The 15295-nt window shown below is 34.7% G+C and overlaps 2 protein-coding genes across 7 annotated transcripts; one reads left to right on the top strand and one right to left on the bottom strand.

Moving 5' to 3' along the window:
- Positions 1–55: 55 nt before the first annotated feature.
- Positions 56–12794, bottom strand: LOC124297249 (rhomboid-related protein 2). 4 transcript variants are annotated; one of them, XM_046748073.1, is made up of 5 exons: positions 11924–12794; positions 6624–6702; positions 6357–6545; positions 5906–6240; positions 56–3840 (listed from the first exon to the last, which is right to left on the bottom strand). In XM_046748073.1, exons 1-5 carry the CDS (start codon positions 11980–11982, stop codon positions 3333–3335), a joined length of 1170 nt encoding a protein of 389 aa, XP_046604029.1. In that variant the 5' UTR covers positions 11983–12794; the 3' UTR covers positions 56–3332. The 4 variants fall into 4 exon arrangements, with proteins under 4 accessions (XP_046604029.1, XP_046604033.1, XP_046604031.1 ...); XM_046748077.1 differs by lacking the exon at positions 11924–12794 and adding an exon at positions 8551–9503; XM_046748075.1 differs by lacking the exon at positions 11924–12794 and adding an exon at positions 8450–9502.
- On the top strand, positions 8210–14427 carry LOC124297245 (Meckel syndrome type 1 protein). Of its 3 annotated transcripts, XM_046748065.1 has the most exons (5): positions 8210–8243; positions 10644–10945; positions 11091–11781; positions 12841–13196; positions 13607–14427. In XM_046748065.1, exons 2-5 carry the CDS (start codon positions 10866–10868, stop codon positions 14010–14012), a joined length of 1533 nt encoding a protein of 510 aa, XP_046604021.1. In that variant the 5' UTR covers positions 8210–8243; positions 10644–10865; the 3' UTR covers positions 14013–14427. The 3 variants fall into 3 exon arrangements, with proteins under 3 accessions (XP_046604021.1, XP_046604022.1, XP_046604019.1); XM_046748066.1 differs by lacking the exon at positions 8210–8243 and having other exon boundaries at positions 10430–10945; positions 12844–13196; XM_046748063.1 differs by lacking the exon at positions 8210–8243 and having other exon boundaries at positions 10430–10945.
- Positions 14428–15295: the final 868 nt, after the last annotated feature.

The raw sequence follows: 15295 nt of genomic DNA, 5'->3' as shown, positions 1-15295 counted from the left end.
AAAATAATCACAGAAACATGAAACAATATTATAGTTGTGATATTTCTATAATGTATTTATCATATGAATGTGCTGTGTGGGAATTCAATGTTTTTAGATGAGAATGTATTTTTGATGTAATGACACTTTATGAGATGTAGGGTGCCATAGAAAAGAATAGACAAACTGTACTCTGATTCCATTATAAAAGTCGTTTTCTATGCATATCTTACTTTTCATTAACTTGATGTCACGAAGCATAGCAGCAGATTTGCAGCTGCTTTCATGAAGTTTTCTGTACTTGCACATTCCTATAATTTAACCAAAAAGATCAGCTGATAACCAGTTGTGACGCCATATTATCACTAAAGAAACATGGCGTCGCAACTGTTTGTCAGGTGACGTTTCGATCAGAAACTAATTCAGTCAAATCTTAGGATATTAAGAAACGAAAAATTTCGTGCTAAGGCTTGAACTATTCTTTTGTTAAAACGAATCGATAGACAGTGGAATGTACATGGAAAAACTACTTTTATAATGCTAAATAAGCATCCCTGGTTAGTTTGGAATATGTGCTGCCACCAGATGGAGTCTTTCGATGAGTTTTAATGTGAATGGAAAGTAAATTCGAATATTTCAAGAGCATAGGAGCACCGTAATATGTAACGGAAATTAATTGCAGTACTGAAAGTCGTTTGATATCGCATGAATTGATGCTGCGATTATTCCATATCAGAATTCTACACTTTACTCTAGTATCAAATCGAAAATGGTATATTTTATATGCTTGCAAATAAAGCGCCGAGCAGGATAACAGCAAATACGTATTCTCCGAATATGTGCACATTTACACAATTGCTTATCGTTCGATGCTTATTAGATATTCTCATTAACCTCTGCAATTCAACTGGTATCAATCTACGTACAAGTATTCTACCTATTTTACATTCTGAGTAACATGTTTTAAGATATCTTGTAGAACACATCCATATCAATTTTATTTATAATTATTAAGCAGTGTTCAATTTGTATAGGTATAAGAAATTCTCTGCCAACTCAACCTGCGATTGACCCTGACCATTTTCGATTCCATTAATTTTTTTTCCATCTTTCAGTACCCATTCAAATCAGCACCCATAATATTTTCACACTTTCATTCCAATCTAATCTCCTGCCATCAAATTTAAAAAAATTTTGACCTTGAATTTCGAATGCTTATAAATCAGTGATAAGAAGAGATGTGTATTGACAAAAAATGTATACCATTTTCTTCGTTTTGAATCTTATTTGTACAAAAAAGTATTTTATAAGTCATTTAAATAGATATTGTGGTTATATGTTACTTTTGCGTGTGAAACAAGTCATTTTTCACAGTGCAATATCTTTGATTATTTTGGAAAAAATGTATGATTTTCTAGAGCTGAATCTCGAATTTTTGAAACGCCGAAGTAATATATTACCATGGAAACTATTTAAATGACTCTTCGAATAATTTCGTGATCGAAGCATGATTTCAGATGAAGAAAATGATATACTGACTTTTGTCGCTGAGTTATAGGCATTTTAAGTTTTTGAAGTTGAACCTTTTTTTTTTTAATTTATGGCCAGATATTGGGTTGATATAAAAACCTGAAAAAATTATGGGCACTGGTTTGAATAGATACTGAAAGATGAAAATAACGACAAAAAGAATGGTCAGGGTCAACTGTATGACAAGTTAGCATGGCATGCCCCACACCAAAATCAATTAATTGAATTCTTATAACTTTTATATGACATACATGAGAAGACCATTCAGTTTAGGCTTGATATACAGAGCTGATTTTCTACAATTCTTTTCATATCTACAATCTTCAACAGATAGAAGTTTCTTTATGCAAGTTTCAGGGTGTAGACACAGTAAAGCAATCACATGATTACGAATTTAATATCTAACTTGCTGTAAGATATGCAGCGTTTTATAATTTTTATGTCAACTGACAATGAGATGATTTACTTACTGGTTGTGATGAACGTGCTTTGTTCCTGACAATTGAGCATCGTTTACTAATTCTCTAGTTTCTTCTAGACAATGTCTTATAAGAATTCCAAAATAGATGTACAATATTCACAGTTTGAGGCATCTAATAATTTAATTAATACTGTGATGAAAAATTTATCTTAAGGCTTATACAATCTACATATCTTGTAACTATATCATGTATACTTTTACATTAAGTAAGCTTACAATCAATAGCAATTTATTTTCAAATATGTATTTTAAATACAATGGATTTATACGTGTCAAACAAAGAAATTAGGGCACTGGAATTGCTAATAAAAGTTGGAACGAGATTTTTCCTTTTTAAAAAGAATACAACTATGATCTTTCAGTGAGCCAACTGTTTTTACGCCCAGGGTATAATAAAAAATGTATATACATATAATGAACGTGATCATTATAAATAAAAAAGTATTACATTGGGAAATAAAACATACCTCAAAGATCTGAATAGGTGTGTTTTATTATATATTTATATATAAATAAATATACAAAATATACATACAATTATTGTATTCTTTGTAGTGTCATGATTATATGAAGTATATTTAATTACGTATAAGTTGTGCGTTTTATAGTACGATATTATAATTTATTTGAATGCAAATCTCATCGTTTTATACAAGGCACATTTTAAAACACGCCGCACTCGTGATTTTTATACAACTATTTACGCAATTTATTTATTTCTTACAAAGGTACGCTTTTTTTCTACTAGTTTTTTTAGAGAACTGCATGCATCTTATTTGTACATATTGTTCATAATTTAAATAATTAATCTAGCTTAAGAGAAAAAACTATAAATTATACTGCATTGTTACCTAGCAGATGAAACAAAATTATAAACCAGACAGCAAAAATAACCACTCATAGGATGAGATTGAGACACGTGTTTCGAAAATGAGGTAGAAATCACTATCTTTATATATATTATTCTTTATCATGAAACATTTTCAGTTAATTTGATGCAGACAACGGCTCAAAAATAAGCGTAATCTAATAGCAATGTTAGCTGTATAATTAAATTGACTCTTACATTTCACAGCTCAGTCACTTACTGGAAATTCAGAGTCAAAATATACAGTTCACAAAGTACTATATATACATTATGCTGAGTGCAACTCAAAATGGAAACTAAAAAGATATCCTACGAATGTTTGCACAGATTGTTTTCTTGAAAAAGAAAAATACACATACATAAGGAATTTTACCTTTCATGATTTTTTGGATTCTTACAATCAGTACCACAATTGATATCCTCCATGGCCTAATCAACGTTCATTTATCAATGGCAGTGATCGAATTGATCAAATCATACATATTCAGGACGAAAAATATTCCAGAGAATAGCGGCAGTCATGAGCCCAATATATATAACGATGCTCGCCCACCACACAACCTTTTCCCACGTTTTAACTTCAAGATTACGGAGAATATTGATACCGACAAGCAAACCTGCCACAGCGCCAGCCAAATGCGCGACATACCCAATTTGCTTCTCAACATCCAATATGTATCGGTTGTAAACTGCTTGGCCAACATCAACCACAGCCAGCACGACAAACACCAGCAGTTGAAGAATTGCGTACTCCATTTGGGACCAGTTCATGATTATTGTCGCGACGTGAGCAGTCATCAAGGCATAAACACCGCCTGATGCACCCGCCAGCAAGACGTGTGGATCAGATACCGAAGTTCCCAACGACCCGGCGATGACACCAGCCAAATATATGGTGAGCACTCTCCACCACCTGTGCACCATCTCTAATGGCACTCCCAGCAATATTTGCACCAGCAGATTGACGACGAGATGAAAAATACTGCAAGTCAGAGAAATGCACAATGATTTCACCCAATAACTTATCTGGTGAATGAAAAAAAAATTTGCTGTAAACATATAATATGGTGTGAGGAAGTAATGAAAGTTAGCATGCTAAGCGACAGACTGTAAATGGCAAAGTAATTGAACTCTATCGGTCGGAAAGATCACACCGTGGCAATATTTTCATCTGCAAGACAAGGATGCCAAGACTCGGAAATAGGTATGAGAAGTCAAAATCTTCCGCATTAAGTGTCAAATTAAAATTATGTCATTACGATAACTTGTATCAGTCATCAGACATCAGTTATCTGTTGGTAAACTATAAAAGTTTATTAAGGTTTCCCAAATCAGTACAGCAATTATTTGAGATCTGCACCTACATAATCTCTACAATTACGTTTGAAGCTTTGGATGGCTAGCCTCCATGAAAACCTGACAGAACATGCACGTGCGAAGTCAGAGGCTCAATCAATTAAGTTCTTTCATTTCCATGTAGGTATGGTTTTTCACCAATGAATAAATAGCTAACAATTCCAAACAATTGACGAGCATTGTTATAGTTACAGTTTTTTAGAATCAAGTAATTACAATTAGTATGTAAATCAAAATGTTCCAAGAATTGTATTGCAAGCTACAAAAAAATTTGAAATCATGGATTTAACAAAATTTACAGCAATTTGAATTATTACAAATAGCATCTGATAGGAAACGATAAAAATAAAAACACTACCATAATATTCTATCGCTTTTTGAATTTAAATTGTTGCAGCATAAAAATAGGAATGAATAGAAATACAATTGTTCAACATGTATTCGTACTTCATTTCAGTTGCGTTTAAATATATACTTGAGAATCAAATAGGAATGGATAGAGACTGCATTACATATTCCATATAGGATGAAATTGAAATTACATTACAAATCAAACATGAAAAAAAAAATCGAATGGAAAGAAACCATACCCGTCGATGCACATGCAGAAAAATAAAGTGATTAATTTGGGTCAGTTTCAGCATTATGCAATCAGTTTTCATGTAAAACTTGGATTGGCAGACATGAATACAGATCAGCTTTGATATCTTTTAACGATTTTTTGTTTAGTGAGGAGTGTTGAGTGCTGCTTGTGCTACTGAAATCTCTGATCGATCGATGAACTTTATGTTTCAAGTTTTTCAATACTTCCAAGAAAAGACAGAAGTTCAAATTACACACCTTATTTGCATCGAAGTCAGGATGTGCAAGCCCGTGTAAGAAATCTTTCTCTCTCTGACTTTTTCTCTTTCTCCTATCAATAACTGGCAGAACAATTCTCTCATCTTGTTCCTCCTTTCTGTATACGTACATGGCTGTGAAATTTGCACCATTCATGACAATCAAGTTATTGGCATAGCATAAGACTCACATAATCAAAAAAATCTAACAGAATATATGAAATGCTATGTAATTCAGGAGTGCATCAATCACTTGAACAAGTTAATTTTCACAAATGAGAAAAGTGTACTGTTTGTCATTTCAAAGTACATCTTTACACCTTTATCACCCCCAGAGAACTCTCTTAACGTTTAGTAAGTGCCTGAGTTCGATAAAGTAATCATATTCCATTTGACTGATTGTGAGCGTGTGTGTTTATTTTCGTTCTTCATAGCTGCTTGAGCTGGCTTCCGTTTACACTCGCACTACATTCCAGATAGTTGGTGTAAAAGAAGTTGTTTCAAGAAGCTATTGTGAACCAAAATAAACACAGTAAAGAGTTAGTAGTAACGAATTTATGGAGAATGAATACAGTATGTTTGTGTTTACTGTAAATATTGTGACACTAAAGATTAGATGGAGTTTCCGAAATGACTGATTCAATGAGAGTATTTAAAAACTTGAAACATCAAAAACTAAACCTAAATATTTATACACCCAGGCACAGAAAACTGATTAGCAAATAAATGTATCATACAAGACGTGAATCATCGTGTGTAACTTTTAAACGCTATCTATTATCTCTATAGTCCCTTTCGTCCACGGCCTGGAAACTAAAATTGATAAGAGATTATAAAAGTGTGTAGACTCACCCGACATGGACAAACATATAAGTTACGTATCGCCACACCTCTTTCCGTTTTTCTGGATGGTAAATAAATAGTTGCGCCGCAGGTCCTTCAACTGTGAGTGCTTTGTGCGCTATTGCGTCATAAAGGAATAAAATAATCTCCAAAAGGGAGATGATCACCATGGCAATCGCTGGTGGGTTACAACTATATTCTTCCTCGTAAAGCCCGTCAATTGTATCGCTTGAATATTGCGATGTTCGTGACACCTGCGATGCCAGTCGGCGCTGTGGCACCATACAGTGAACATAACGTTGCACATAATGTCCGAAGACACCTTGCATATCTTTTCTATGAATCTGCAAGTGAAAATATTTTATCGTAAGCTACATCAACGGTAAATTTCTGAATATACTATTATGAGAAATTGATAATTTTTTTCATTAGGCACGTGATTATGTATCTGTAAAAATACCATAGCTATAAATTCTGGGTAATCTAAGTATCCGGAATCGTCTAAATCTGCTTCGTGCATTATCATCTTGACAACACGAGTCGGTATGTCGTTCGTGTAAGCAGACCCTCGAATCATTGCTCTCAATTCATGATAAGATATTTTTCCATCTCCATCCAAGTCATACTTTTCAAATATCGACTTCCAGTGCTGCGTTGACATAAAAAAGAAAAAGTCTTTTAATCAACATTAAAATTTGTACTTCATTATGTGGAAAATGTTACTTACAGCATCGTTGTACTGTAGAGGTATGGTGATACCACCCTCGGCATCTTGAGTACTAGCCATCCTTATTAGTTTGAAACTCCTATACGAATGAAAACACCAAAATTAAAATAAGCACTAATTATAATACAAATAAATATCATTCTAAATTGATTCAACTAAATATTTACAAGAAATACACACAATTTATCTGTTTACAATAGTTTTCTAACCATCAACAAGTCAAATACATTTATTTGTCAGTAGTAGAATAGGATGACCTTGTAGCATGAAAATACAAAACTGTTTCACTCTTCATTCTAAGTCAATAAATGTAGATCAATCAAATAATGTTGATAACAATCAACTCTTCATCTATAATTAACGACAGAATTATCTTCTTTATGACTGTGACAAAATGGAATATGTTACATCACCGCTTTAAATGATTCCATGTAAATAATAGAGCAGCAAAATGTGCAAAACTTTTATTAAAAAGTATACGTGCCCGTCGCATGATTAAAATAATCCAAAATGATTGGTGATGATTAGCAGGATGATGAAATGGATTCTCAAACATAATAAGTTGAAACTAAGATTTTCACTTTCACCCACATGCTTATAAATTATAATAAGATGCAGAATTTGTTAACTATTATTCCATAAAATTTGAAATAAAAACTCTTTTATGCAATGCTTTTGTCTGCACCTGCTCTGCAATCAAACTTCAAAGTTTGAGTAAGGAGGTTGTTGAGCCACCGATCGGTGTTTATTTTTTATTTTATTATAATATAGTCATAAATTAGGTATAAATATGTTTGTAAGCTACAATGATTTCTTAAAAAAAGCAAGATAACAAACGAATAATTAACAGCAGCTTAGATATCCATGTTTCATTTCAAACTAATTGACAGTGATGAAAAGTTTAGTATTGTCATTAGATTTCACTCTTATATGATGGCTGATTTTATTTGGAAAATTTTATTCCTTTCAAATTCTACTAGAACAGATGCAATTTCTTTTCAGTAGGCAATTGAGAATTGCCATTTGCTGATCACAAACAGTATCTGTTAAATGTTGTAAAATTAATTATTTAACAATGCTAACTTGATAAAAAAAAGTGTGTCGGTGGGATTGTAAGAAATTATGTCCTGAATATCATGAGCCAATATAGAGTAAAATGGAACGAATCTTATACTTGGTTTTTCATCATTTTGATGCGATTTAAATTAAACATTGATATCCACGCTTTCGTTTATGATTGTCGGTATTTCGTAACTTTATATTTTGATAGGACATATTGCGGTGTTTGAATGTATTAATTTTGTAAATACTTAACGTGCGACTATTTAGTATTAATATTGGTAGATAATATTGATTTTTTGTTCACCAACCTCCTTCGGAATCGAATGGAAAATCGATCATTGTTAACAATAAATATCCCCTGAAGCTACAATTCCATTAATATGAAGTTAGTAACGTTGATATAACGATGCATGTAGAAGTCGTTACTTCATATAGGATCGTCTCAAATTTGATTTTCGTGCTGTTCCGTTACGATAACGTTACTAACTTCAGCTTCGTGCAATTTTACGTAATTGAGGGATAGATCAAGGTCAAACACTCCAAAATCGAAAAAATAAGGTTTATAACCAATCGTCGTAAAAGTGATATTAGCATAATCGGTGTCACCCAGTTATGATTCCAAAGAAACGAATATCGAGTAGGTATTCATGAGTATGCGTAGCGCGATTATTTAAAAAACGGAGTGCAAAGCAATTTAATTTCACATTTTCGTACGCGAAACATTAACCGTTACAATAAGCACACAATATTTATTCAATTCATACCTCGACGATTTGGCTATGCGATTCGGGCGAACGGATGACAAGTGGAAGGTGAGTATAGCAACTGTGTGTCAGGTCCAAAGTATTTACGCGGAGCTACGTACTGATGGTGATGAAATCATTTTTCGCCGTTATCGTACTATTGCAGACGGGTGCGGAGATAAGAAGCGTGGAGATAAAAAGTTTAAACTAGGACGTATCAATTTCGACAACTGCAGCTTGTTGCGCACGAGGCCTTTATCCTCTATGACAAACCACGATTATCAATGTGAAAAACCCAAGCGTGGAATCCCGTTAAGCACGTTTGCTGACGTTGCCCGAGGCCGAATTGGGTTATGTTCGAGGCGATGGTGATGGAGTGGCTGCAGGACCCGACGAATTTTACTTCGCGCTAAAAGGATACTGCTCATTCTTATAAGTAGTCGATCAAAGCTGAAGGAGATTCGAATTCCCCGACTTCTAACTGAGCAGAAACCTGACTCAATCCACGAAGTTTCGGAGAAATCATTCGGTTATTTTAAACACCATCACCGCCGTAACGCGTCACGGAGAATTGCAAGCATCGATTCAACCGGCTGTCGCGTCGCTTGCCTCTAGCTAGCCATGGCTGTCTGGCCTTTCCAATTTCCATTAGCCGTCCGGGTTTTACTGGGAGACTCCGTCACACACGCATCCGAGTCATCGACACGCTAGGACAGAGCGTAGCCTTGAACTTGTCCACTTTATTTCATAGCACAAGTTCGATAGTTCTTTTTTCAAATGTAGATTATAGAATGAAAGTTCTCGACCTTATTATCTATATGGGCAAACCGTGTTCTCGGTGTCAAAAGTCAAATGAAGTAGTTAAATATTTTTACATTCCGGGATGCTCACCTTTGAAACCGAGAATGCAGTTTTCCCGTTTTTCAAATATTGTGACACTCGAAGATCGGTAGAAATTTTCTGTCAATTATAAACCTAAGGATGACTCGATCAAAAGTTAAAAAAGAGTTCAAAGTATAGAAAACACTTAAAAAATATCAATTATTATACATAGTTAGAACGTTAAAAATTTATTTTCAGATATAGTTTTTCTAGTCTGATTCTAATCTTTTTGTGCTCATGTTCGCTTAACAAAAAGTGATCTTACACTTCAATATAATTATAACGCGCGAATATAAATAGATAGAATCTGTTTTCCGTATTTACAAGTATCTATTTTATCCACTCTGGATAATTATTTGTAAAATTTATTTCAAATTTGGTAAAAGAGTGAGCCCAAAATATGGAAATGGAATGAAAAAACTTCCGTGTCTAAGAATTTTGAAGTTGTAATTATACAACCTTTTTTTAAGATGTTAAGATCTTAAATTTCGTTATTCTGATTGGCTCAGATACTTTTCAATTGAATAGCAGAGCTATTGTTTCATTCGTGATCACTATCATTGAACCAAATACCATTAGTGGAGATTTGTAGAATGAATTTTTTTGTTTTTCCTAACTTTTAATTCAGACAGCCCAGCCGATAGATCCTTAAAAATGATTCCAGACTTATAATACGAATGAAAAAATGAATATATACATCTTGAAAATGGTTATAAATATATTTTCACCTGGATCAAAACTGGTTTCGATTAAACTAGGTATGATTGACTTGAATGACGAGTAGTTTTATCTCAGTTGTAGTGTGGTACAAGATCCGCAATTATATAACAAAGGAATACAGGCTTCTTCACTAATAACATGTCGATTAGTATGTAGCGCATCAATTCTTCCTGTTTATTATAATGAAATCGACACACCTCTATAATTGCAATCATTGATCATTATGGAAGTCAATCAAACTAGATGAGTTTGAAGCCTGTAAAACCTTGAAACAATGGTCAAAATGTCCGTATGTATAAAATTCAAGTTGGCAGTTATTCCAACTATATACCGAAAGTTAAGGAAGTGACAAAAAGTATTGAGAAGAATAACTTCTTTCAAATCCACTCTAATTATTCGGTGAATTTTTTAATTCAAAGAGTAGGCTGAAGCTTGTGTATATTTAAACAGTTCCCAGCAAACTTTGTATAGATTATCCTTGTTTGATCAATCAGTAAGATCAAAAGTGGTGCAAATATCAAAAGACGAGTAACTATATAAATATCCAGAAAAATAATGGTGGACATACGAACGTACAATATAGTTAATAAAACATGATAGCTCGCTTTGTTAGCTGATCCATAGTAAAGGCTCCTGAAGTGACCACGCGTTTGAAATAATGGCGGGAACTATATCGACGGTTGCTATGCAACCAGTGTTGACAAACATTAAAGTAGAGAAATAAATGAATACGAGACGTTAAAAACATCACGTGTGAAATTTTGTGAATGGAATACCAAGAACCGAGTCTTTCCAAAGCGACTGATTATTTTTCCGATTCAAATGTGATTCAAGAATGTCGAAAAATATTGAGGGAAAAGCGAAAATAGCGAACACGTACCGCGTCAGCGAGCCGATTGTGAATTTCAAAATCAGGTAGGTGAATTAGCTAACAAAAATATTTAAAACTGTTATTCTGTTGGGTGGCCATCTGGCCAATGCGAAGCCCCCCCCCCCCCCCCCCGCCCTTCCGCCCTGGCCGTACGATGCCGTTTATTTCACTTTGGGTTTATTGTTTCAGAGTCAGAATTGCACAACAGAAATCCCGACTAGTTGAATTATTTAAAACGGAAGAAGAAACCAGAGATTCGAATTTTTTGGAATACGAGGAGAAAATTCTCTCCTGGCAGGAAAAAATTTTCGGCCGTTTCGAGGCGCAGTTTTACGCGGATTCAAAAAACTGTGCGACGAAACAGCAGAAACAGTATCACGAAACGATAACCGAGAAAAATATTACTGGGTCTCGCATATATACCTACATTGACGATGATTCTTATTTTCCCAATAAAGACTTACTGACAAAGCCGTACAAATCGCATTTGTCTCGAAAAAACGCGTCAGCGTTACCAACTTTGCAAAACCGAAAGCCCTTCGTTGAACGTTACAACAAAAAAGTTATCGACGATAATCCCGGAGATACTACAATTCGCACTAATCATTATCTCCACAGAGATTCCGCGACAATGTACATCATAGTCGATTTAATGCCGAACGCCAAGTCCAGTTCCTACGATTTTGATGACTCACAAATACTGTTGTGCACAATCACATTCGACAAAATTCATCGCTCTTTAACCGTCGATCCCGATTTCACGTACCAAGAGCCTTACGAAATTAACGGCACTGATATGAATTACGATTATTGGATCGAACATGCATCCGAAATTCAGTATCCTCAAGATTTGGAAACTGAAGTTAAAGAATTGCGTGGTGTAAGTGAAATTCCTTGAGTTATGTCTCTTGGAAATATCGTCAGTAATTTGCGTTCGTATAATTCACTCGAAAATCAGACCAACGTGGATCAAGTTCAGATCAACAATAAAATTCCGTTAACATTGCTTCGAATATACGTACCCAACGTAGGAAATTTCGGATATCTGTCGCATCATTTTATGCGGGTAAAAGACGTTCATCTTGTCGGCTGATTCTTTATAATTTCCACCTTCTGACTTTTTTACTGTACCATAATTTACAGTACTTCACTGCAAATTATTCCGTGGTTTTATTCTTTTAAGTTAAGTTCCGGTTTCCATTATTTGAACTGCACACATTTTATTTCATTTGCGAGTAAAGTTTTAATCGGTATAGGTTATTAATTAAGTTTTATCACTGAATCTTACAAACAATATTTGTATTTTATATTTCCACGAATCTGAACCATAAACAATCTGACTGATTGTATTAAGTAAATAAACTGGCAATGGATAAGGTTGGTGTATCAGACTCACTGATCTCGACTGCTATACTGTCTGCAAATAACTGAATTGTGTAGCTCCTTGAATGTCAGCTCAAACATTCTCCCACACTAACTCCATATGTTTACTCTATCAAATCGCACACACTCGAGTTTCACAGTGTAAAACAAATCCGACAAAATACTTTCACAATTTTATAATCCACATGCTCCACCTACAAAGCGATCCGCATAGCCTTGTACCTTCACTGCTTGAAGTCGATCAACTCTTTTAGATTGTTTTGTTCTTACTTATTGTCCTGTTATATTTCCTGATCCGACTTTGAGTCGCCAGGAAAAAACGAGTAATTTATACCATATGGATACAATTTGTCACGCATTTTTTATGGAGTTACTTCTCGGCGAGCAATCTTCTTTCTATCTAAAACAAAACAGTTTGTGCCCCAAAGACAATTGCCGATATTGAGAAATGAATCTGATCAACTACTCCCAAACCGAGCGTGCAGGAAATTAATTAGAGCCATTCTATTGGTCATCCTTTTTTACTCTGATAATTTTACTTTGTGTACATTCACAGCAGGTAATGCAGAAGTTGAGCTACAGGGAAGCAGAAATCTTTCCTCAAATTGGACTACCTCCAGCTAATCGCCTGCGGATTTTTGTCAATCTGGACATTATGTCTGCTCACAACTTTCCGTACGATAGTTTGTTCGTGACGTATCACATTGAACTGCCTGAATATTGGAGTACAGATCAACCGGAACGTTTGACTGGTCGGACACAGCGATGTTCAATGATGAAAGGAAGTGCAAATTTCAGTTACGTAGCCGAATTTTGCATCGAGTTAAATTCATCCCGGTTAGAAGATGAGAAATCCTCAATTGCCTGGCCGTGGATTCTTATTTCGATAGCTTCTCTTGATAGCTGGACCAGGTAATTACATAAGTCGATAGAATCTTTGGTTCCTATATCTGAAGATTTAAAAACCCGAGTTAAGAATAACACAAGTTATGCTAACTTAAACTTTTAGTCATGCATGGTATTAGAACGTAAGTCATCAATTGTGAGACGCTATTTCCTGGTAGTGAAAAAAATAAATCAACTGTCTTAGCCATCATATTTCAGTATCAGCGCAGCTTTTAATCGCAAATTTTACGCTAGATTAACTTACTATCAAAAAATGGAAGCCTAACAGCTCGCACGATAATGCTGTGCCTTGATATTTGCAAAATTGATCTAAATTGACCAGCTGATCATCACTTCTGCCGTCATATTGATAATTAGTATTGCCTATTTTTAACTGAATTTCAATAAATTAGTAATGAATCATGTTTGCTACAAAGGTACCGTATCGAAGGGTATGCGGCTGAAGCGCTTCCAGCTACTTCCGGATGTCACTACTTGACATTGCATACTTGGCGACCAGTTGGAGACTTTTTAAACACTCTTCGCCGCTTCTTTACCGGCGGAACGTACGAGCTTCAAGATCTGTCTTATTGTGGTATTCCCGCAATGTATGACGATACGAAATTGGAAAAAGCAAATTTGGAGGCGGTGGCAAGCGGTCAGATTGAACTGAAATTGAACATCATCCAGCAGAGCCGATCTTTCATTGATGGCAGCTGCTTTAAACGCGACACTTTCGAACGTCTAAGTGCTGGGCGACTTATGAACAGTGTTAACGACGTTCTTGAACAATTTAAGGCTGCCAGAGAACGGATGATAAAAGCACGCATCATGAACTCGTGAAATTGTCTTTTGACACGTACGTTTCGGAGAATTAGCGGAACGCGATGTGCGAAATCAAGGAAAATACGTGACTTCACACTTTAACAAAGAGTTGGCAATGTGAATTCTTTGGAATTGCAGTTCTCCAGCTTATCTCAGAGACAAATTTTTTGAAACATTATTATGCAACGATATTGTTAATTAAAACGTGTCCTAAATGATGTTACTAAATTTCCCTTGTAACTCGTTGGGAGTACACCTGTGCGATATGCAGCTGATCCGGAAAGTTATGCTCGACTTAAATACTTCCGGGTTTATACGGATACTTGTATCATTTGCATATTTGTCAATAATAACTGATTGAGCATTGAATTATTGTTGTGTCGTTGTCGATGTTGTGTTCTAATTTGTAATCTACTGATTTCAGAATGTTCAATAAACTTATATAAACACTACAACCATATTTAACTTTTTTAAGTTGTACTGTAGCCATCGCATCTACAATCGCCGTAACGTGATTAATCGCGAAGTGAACCACTCCTAAGTTGGCTCATCACATTCCTAAACAAAGTTACTTATCAATAAAGAATTTGTTAGCTTTCGCAATAACGGTGCTTTTATATATCATGTTTATTATTCAATCAATGGTCCTGAGAAACACTGAATTGTTTTCTTGCCATATGTAATATCATTTAGGTTCTTTTTAAAGATGATCTTGAGTATAGAATTTGAGCATCTGATGTTTTTCATCCAAAACCAGTTTGACTAGATTGAATGCAATCTTAATAGTGTGCATCTTACGTCAACAGTCAGATTATTGAGTGTTTATGAAATGATGGCCATAGAAGAATTACATACAACTAATTCTAAGTCTACGGCAAAAAATTCTTGATTACATCGATCCCTGTAATGTCGAGATCCATTCAAAATTTAAATTCAATATCACAACACGGATTGTAATGAAATAATATGTAAAATGAAACATGTTTATTCAACTAAAAGTTCAGCTAAAATTTTTGAGCTGACATTTTAATCAATATAGACGTTAAAATCATATTCGACTGAAATTTATCGATTCAAATTTATAATTTGTGCTTTCTGCCACCGTACAGGTGAGCTGTCCATAAATCTAACTACAATTGTATATTTCGAAATTACAAAACCACAACAGTTCGATGCACATTTTTCTGCATGTGTTGTTTCTGATTCATTTATAGTAAGAATATTTCACGGCCGAAATGTGACGAAATGAAACCACATTCACGCAGTGCAGTTATCTGTCACAAATTTCTGCAGTGCTTGAT

The sequence above is a fragment of the Neodiprion virginianus genome, chromosome 2 (genome assembly GCF_021901495.1).
Source record: "Neodiprion virginianus isolate iyNeoVirg1 chromosome 2, iyNeoVirg1.1, whole genome shotgun sequence".
Lineage (NCBI taxonomy): Eukaryota > Metazoa > Arthropoda > Insecta > Hymenoptera > Diprionidae > Neodiprion > Neodiprion virginianus.
Note: the sequence above shows the minus strand (reverse complement) of the source record. Positions and strands in the feature narration are given on the sequence as shown.

What these genes read in the sequence shown, in the direction of transcription:
- LOC124297245 (XM_046748065.1), top strand. Translation starts at nt 10,866, where the DNA reads ATGTCGAAAAATATTGAGGGAAAAGCGAAAATAGCGAACACGTACCGC. An exon ending in ATTGTGAATTTCAAAATCAG is followed by an intron (nt 10,946 to 11,090) that starts GTAGGTGAATTA and finishes TTATTGTTTCAG; the next exon opens with AGTCAGAATTGCACAACAGA. An exon ending in AAGTTAAAGAATTGCGTGGT is followed by an intron (nt 11,782 to 12,840) that starts GTAAGTGAAATT and finishes GTACATTCACAG; the next exon opens with CAGGTAATGCAGAAGTTGAG.
- LOC124297249 (XM_046748073.1), bottom strand. Translation starts at nt 11,982, where the DNA reads ATGAACGTCTTTTACCCGCATAAAATGATGCGACAGATATCCGAAATT. An exon ending in TCCGAAATTTCCTACGTTGG is followed by an intron (nt 6,703 to 11,923) that starts GTACGTATATTC and finishes TCATTCGTATAG; the next exon opens with GAGTTTCAAACTAATAAGGA. An exon ending in TATATGTTTGTCCATGTCGG is followed by an intron (nt 3,841 to 5,905) that starts GTGAGTCTACAC and finishes TCTGACTTGCAG; the next exon opens with TATTTTTCATCTCGTCGTCA.